This window comes from Salvelinus sp. IW2-2015, linkage group LG31, assembly GCF_002910315.2.
Source record: "Salvelinus sp. IW2-2015 linkage group LG31, ASM291031v2, whole genome shotgun sequence".
Classification (NCBI taxonomy): Eukaryota; Metazoa; Chordata; class Actinopteri; order Salmoniformes; family Salmonidae; genus Salvelinus; species Salvelinus sp. IW2-2015.
This window is the reverse complement of record NC_036870.1, coordinates 5,518,687-5,525,977: the sequence shown is the minus strand read 5'-3', so window position 1 is coordinate 5,525,977 and position 7,291 is coordinate 5,518,687. Positions and strand designations below refer to the sequence as shown.

The window sequence follows — 7,291 nt, the reverse complement described above, 5'->3', positions numbered from 1 at the left end:
AGATTATACGTCACACTAACAGCATCGCCTTAAAGCCCCACATTATGTATTGTTACACAGGAGCAGTATAGACCTAGTCTGTTCATTATATACATCTACATGATGTATTGTTACACCATYTAGGAGCAGTAAAAACCTACAGTAGCTGGCTACTTATTTAGATTTAGTTTGACTTAATGAAACTGACTTAAATGTGCTGTAATAATTTTTTTTATATTCGCACTACTCAATCAACACATRCAGGTCTTTGTATGTCTCAATATAATAGTATTATTTAATTAAATCCATATAATCTTTGTCTGAAAATAAAATATGATCCTCAACTGCGTTTCCCACTCCAGTCAGCAAACGGRGATGTGCGTCTTTCAGGCGATGCTGCTAGCGTGACGTATAATCTAGTGGACGGTTCTTCATAAACAGCTAGTCAACCACCTCGGTAGCTTGCTAGCCAACATAGCCGAAAGATTCAAGCTATTTATACGCTTTCAGTCTATATTACCTACTGTGTTTTAGACACACTTCTGTCGTATCTACCTGTTAACCTATTTAATTTAATATTACGTTATTTTTTATTAGTCAGCTATAGTAGCTGACTGGTTAAGTTAGCACTAGCCTGGTCGCTAATGATAGCTAGCTAGCTAACATCCCCGAACATGAGCTCCCTAAACTACTCCCCTCCTGTTAAAGAACATGAGGTCTGCTGGACMGAGAAAGAAGCTCTGGGGCTGAACATTGTCGTGAAAGAGGAGAAGGAAGAAGAGGACGTTACTGTGAAAAAAGAAGTTGGGGGTGAGGCTGTTACAGTGAAAGAAGAAGAGAAAGACTCGTTCAGAGTGAAAGAGGAGGAGAATGTTACAGTAAAAGAAGAAGAGGAAGGGAAAGAGGAGGATGTCGTTTTTGGAGTGAAGAAGGAAGGCGAGATTWCTGTCACATTGAAAGATGAAGAGGAGGAGATTGGAGATCTGATTAACACCAGTAAGTACTGCCTTAAATTTGTTTTTAACTTTGGATATTCGGAGTTGGCTCGTCAATACCTCTTCAACGGAGGGCCCTGGTATGATGACTGGTATGTCTAGAATCAGACGACGTAGAGAGCAAGCTACCCCTTGTTTTCTCRGTTCCGTTTCCAAAAAAGTGACTTAACATATATATTTGAGAAGGGTGTATCTGCTGACCGCAGACTGGGGGGCACGGCATGTAGTGATTTTAATGTAGTGATGTTTTACTACACACCGTACCCCCCAATAGTGCCATGCGAGAGTCGGGTTGGCTACACCAAAGATTATGGATATACTGACAAGATGTCTCTCAACCCGAACAAGGGGAGTCGTTGTCCACAAAGCGGCACTGCGGGTTGTCTAGCTCCCGCCTATCCTGTCTTTGGATTGGTGGATACATCTTATTATTGTAATCTATTGTTTATATTCTACGAGGGTTGRTGTCGTCAACCGCCTGTATTCAATGGAGAGAGATGCTAAGCTACTAGCATGAATATGCATAGCGATCTGGAGACAACTCCTATAGTGTTTTTATCAAAGTTGCTGGGGCGGCAGGTAGCCTAGTGCTTAGACCGTTGGGCCAGTAACCGAAAGGTTGCAAGATCGAAWTCCCGAGTTGACAAGGTAAAAATCTGTCATTCTGCCCCTGAACAAGGCAGTTAACCCACTGTTCCTACGCCGTCATTGAAAATTAGAATTTGTTCTTAACTGACTTACCTAGTTAAATAAAGTTTTTTTTATTTTTTTATTTCACGTGTCCACATAGCGATCTGGAGACAACTCCTATAGTGTTTTGTATCAAAGTTGTCGGTATGTCACGTGTCCACATAACAACTTAAGCATTGTGAAACTTCTGTTGGATCAAGTAAATCTCACGTAGCAAATAAGCCATTCATTTTGTTGTTGACCAAATTCAACACTTTCCACATTGGGTTGATAATTGTTTCCACTTGGCTACAACCTACTGTAGCCTACTGGCATGACCTACAGAGTTACAATCTACTGTAGCCTACTGGCATGACCTAGAGAGATACAACCTACTGTAAGCTACTGGCATGACCTAGAGAGATACAACCTACTGTAATCTACTGGCATGACCTAGAGAGATACAACCTACTGTAAGCTACTGTTCATGACCAAAATACAACCTACTGTGCCCTACTGTCATGACTAGAGATATACAACCTACTTTAGCTTACTGTCATGGTCCTATGATATTTACAACCACTTGAAACAAGAGAGTACAACTACTTGGTATACAACCTTCTTTAATCCTAATGGCATTACCCAGATAGTTACCAACCACTTTATTCAACCTACTGAACCTACTGCATGACCTAGATGATACAACCACTTGTGATACAACCTTCTGTAACCTACTGACATGACCTAGAAGATACAACCACTTGATTCAACCTACTTTAACCTACGGCATGAGCCCAGATATTACAACCACTTTGTATTTCCAACCTTAACTTTTTAACCTACTGCATGACCTGAAGATACAACCACTTTTATACAACCTTCTGTAACCTACTGGCATGACCTAGATAGTACAACCACTGATACAACCTTCTTATCCTAATCATGACCCAATATTTACAACCACTTGGATTCAACCTACTGTAACCTATGGCATGACCTATATAGTTACAATCCTACTGAACCTACTGACATGACCTATATATTACAACCACTGGATACAGAACCTACTTAACCTTACTGGCATGACCTAGTATTAGTTACAACCTACTGTAACCTACTACATGTCCTAGAGATGTTATACAACCCCACTTGGATTCAACCTACTGTAACCTACTGGCATACCTAAGAAGTACAACCACTTCATATACAAACCTACTGTAACCTATACTATAACCTGAGATATACAACCTAACTGTAACTACTGACATACCTAGAAGATACAAACCTACTGTAACCTACTGGTGCTGACCAGGTAGATACAACCACTTAACTACTGTATTCCTAATTACATTTACATTTAAGTCATTACAGACGCTCTTATCCAGACGACTTACAAATTTACATGTAGTCCTACAGATGATACCAACCTACTGTTAACCTACTGTCATGTCCTACAGAATACAACCTACTGCCTACTGTCTTGACCTAGAGAGTTACAATCTACTGTAGCCTACTGGCTATGACCTATAGAGATTATCATACTATACACCTCTGTAGTCCTACTGGGCATGACTAAGTAGATACAAAACCTATGTATCTACTGTCATGACCTAGAGATATAACAACCTACTTAACCACATCATGTACCTAAGAGATACAACCACTGTATGTTCAAGCATTTCTAATAAAAAAATCTCACTTTTATTTTGTATTTTTATTTCATTATTATATTTCTGAATATTGACATTTAAAAAAAATGTAATCCATTTTAGAATAAAGCTGTAACGTAAACAAAATGTTGTAAAAAGGAAGGTGTCTGAAATGATTTATGATCTATCTGTCCCAATAAAAAAAAAAAAATATATTTTTTCTACCAATTGATTGTTTAAATGTTGTACGTTTTATTTTTCCATATAGACACACCCATGTGTTTAAATAAAATCAACTGTATTGTTTAAAAAATCAACTTATATGTTTAATAAAATCAACTGTATGTGCGAACTTGAACTGAACTATCTTTAAGCGTTTTATTAATAATCTAAGACACACAAAAACTTGATTAAGCCAGAATCAATATAACCAGAGAAAATAACTAATTCCCACTTGCTGCTGGCCTTCGTAAATTCTGACGTTATCTCTGAAGTTTCCGTTTTAAATCTGTCAAACTTTTTCCATTTCCATTGGTGATGCCAATTATCTTACCATTTCTACCATACAACACTGTTGCCCCCACTTCCTGGTCTGTTAAGTGCTATTAAATTTAAGAATAAATCCGACTCTCACGCTCTCACCTTTTGTAATGAGCTCCTTCAGTCGATTGTTATTTAATAGTATGTTGTACCTAGTTTCCCTCCTTCAGGGAACAGTAGTTATAGTCATAACGTGTGGATTTAATAGTATGTTGTACCTAGTTTCCCTCCTTAAGAGAACAATAGTTATAGTCATAACGTTACMCTTGTCATATGATGAACTTCAACTTAAATACTGGATCTTGCTGTGGGACAGTTTTTTGTATTCAGATTTCTGAAATGCACTCTAACTACGTAACATTTAGTGTCTCCTTATGTTACGCTAGGAAAACAGTTTTCATYGGCACAGAAATCCTAAATCATTTCAGAGTTTGCTAAATCCAATGGTTCTAACCGAGAGTCACCTTAAGTTGATTCACAACACCCAAACGCGGTTCTTCAATAATTACACATAATACTTAATACTGTAGCTGTTTAGTTACAGTCACATGTTCAACTATCATCAGCTGATCCAGGAAAAAAAATTCTGCATGCCAGTCAAATGTGCTTCTTCATTCATTACTCTGGTAAAAACAGTTATGCCGTGTTCCACGTTGGATCCAACATCCCTAACAAATATATGTTTATAATGTGTTATTATCTGCTTGATTTACAGTAGGATCTCGTTAGTCTGTTTGCACACAGAGATACTTAGCTCATAATGTGTAGAGAACTGTTCCTTGATGGATAGGCTATTGTACAACACACAGAGCTATTTTCTTTTATTCAGGACGTTTTGAATGACAACARATTACAGAGTAGCCTAGTGGGATTATTCACAAAATTATCTGGTGATCAGGTTATGAAATGTCATGACAAAGACATTTTAGTTTCCATGTTTCACCTGAAATATTAAATGATTTATAGTCCTAGGTCTATGTTGTTGTTAGGTGAAGTTATGGGTCCTACAGTAGGTCTATGTTATTGTTAGCTGAAGTTATGGGCCAATTTGTAAACACTTGGTGTTCAAACCCTCATTGTCAGGCTGATGGCGAAGCCAAAGAGCGTTTTACTGGTTGAAGTGTTTAAGTATAAAGCAGTTTATTTGCAACAATAACACAAACATTATATTAATCAGGACATTCAAACGAGCCTTACAATTATATTCCAAAAGATATGTGAACTGCACTCATAAGCAACCTGGAAATGGAGGCTATTTTTCCTGTTAGCCTATGAGAACTCCCCTGAGTTTTCTCCCACGGTGGGGAATTAGTAAATAGCGACAGCTTAATGTGAGTTTCCTTGAGTAGCACTCCTGATCTTGCGCTGATAGTGAGCTGTAATATTCAGAGAACACATTGTGAAAAACTAAAATCTTTGCTCACCATTTTTGCTCCAGGCAGATATACTACATCCATAACTAGCGGTTTCCTCATTAGCAGGGAGYAGTTTCTGCAATGAAATTGTTTGTGCATTGACCTCATGCTGCAATTTTAGCTAACACAGAAATGGGCCTATGTTGGAGACCAAAGGTCGTCTGGCACACTGCTTAGGATTTCAACAACTTTAATAATTTATTTCTAGTTACCACTAATGTGAAAACAAGACAAAATATGATTGTTGGTAACTTGACTGTCTTAATTGTCAAATAAATTAACAGACGTCAATTGTTGTACAACTTCATGGGTATGCTCTGGGCATCACCTTTTACCTCAAATAAACAGTGGTCTGCTGTTGTTGGCCTTTAACCATCTGTCTGACTTTGTCGTTCACACAGGAGAGACACGGGACTATCGTGGATCCTCTGGGGAGTCTCAACAACATCATGAAGCTGACGAGGCAGAGAAGAGTCTCTCCACATCAGAACACCTCAAGAAACACCAGCAGAGACCCACAGGAAAGAAATCTATCTGCTGCTCTGACTGTGGGAAACATTGCAAATCTTCATCAAAACTTAAAATACATCAGCGAGTACACACAGGAGAGAAGCCTTATAGCTGTGATCAATGTGGGAAGAGTTTTACTAAATCAAGTAATCTGAAAACACACCAYAGAACACACACAAGAGAGCAGCCTTACAGCTGTGATCAGTGTGGCAAGAGTTTTACTCAGTCAACCAACCTGGTATCACACCAGAGAACACACACAGGAGAGAAACCTTATACCTGTGATCAATGTGGCAAGAGTTTTACTCAGTCAAGTAGCCTGGTATCACACCAGAGAACACACACAGGAGAGCAGCCATATAGCTGTGATCAGTGTGGCAAGGGTTTTACTCGGTCAACCAACCTGGTTTCACACCAAAGAACACACACAGAGAGCATCCGTATAGCTGTGATCAGTGTGGCAGAGTTTTACTAATTCAAGAAACCTGGTATACACCAGAGGACACACACAGGAGAGAAGCCATATAGCTGTGAGCAATGTGGGAAAAGCTTTCTCGATAGGATACCTAAAAGGACACCAGAGAACACACACAGAGAGAAGCCTTATAGCTGTGATCATTGTGGAAAGAGTTTTACTCAGTCAAGCAAGCTGCTATCACACCAGAACACACACAGGAGGCAGTCATATAGTGTGAGCAATGTGGGAAAACTTTTCCGGATAGGACACCTTAAAGGACACCAGAGAACACCACAGAGAGAAGCCTATATAGCTGTAATCAATGTGGGAAGAGTTTTACTCATTCAAGTAATCTGAAAACACACCAGAGAACACACACAGGTGAGAAGCCTTATGGCTGTGATCAGTGTGGCAAGAGTTTACTCAGTCAAGCAACCTGGTAATCACACCAGAGAACACACACAGGAGAGCAGTCATATAGCTGTGAGCAATGTGGGAAAAACTTTTCTCAGGGAGAAAGCCTTAAAGAGCACCAGAGAACACACACAGGATAGAAACCTTATAGCTGTGATCAATGTGACAAGAGATACCCTGTCAAGTGGTCCGATTAAAAATCAGAAAATACATGCAGGAGATCCACAGAGTGTGGAATGATTTCCAACACCAGACATGGGTAGTAGAACACAGAGTGTGGAATGATCTCCAACACCAGACCTCTATACATCAAATCACATTTTATTTGTCACATACACGTGTTTAGCAGATGTTATTGCAGGTGTAGCAAAATGCTTGTGTTTCTAGCTCCAACAGTCCAGTAATATCTAACAAGTAATATCTAACAATACACACAATCTAAAGGAATGGAATTAAGAATATATAAATATTTGGGCGAGTGATGTCAGAGCAGCATAGACTAAGATACAGTAGAATGTAATAGAATACAGTATATACATATGAGATGAGTAATACATAGACTAAGATACAGTAGAATAGGATAGAACCTTGTCTGTTCATTATATACATCTACATGATGTATTGTTACACCATGTAGGAGCAGTATAGACCTAGTCTGTTCAT

General features: G+C 38.8%; 1 protein-coding gene across 1 annotated transcript; it reads left to right on the top strand.

The window, feature by feature from the left end:
• The first annotated feature begins 353 nt into the window (after nucleotides 1–353).
• LOC112067812 (zinc finger protein 239-like) lies at nucleotides 354–6,319 on the top strand. The gene is made up of 2 exons (XM_070436274.1): nucleotides 354–975; nucleotides 5,649–6,319. Exons 1-2 carry the CDS (start codon nucleotides 654–656, stop codon nucleotides 6,230–6,232), a joined length of 906 nt encoding a protein of 301 aa, XP_070292375.1. The 5' UTR covers nucleotides 354–653; the 3' UTR covers nucleotides 6,233–6,319.
• Nucleotides 6,320–7,291: the final 972 nt, after the last annotated feature.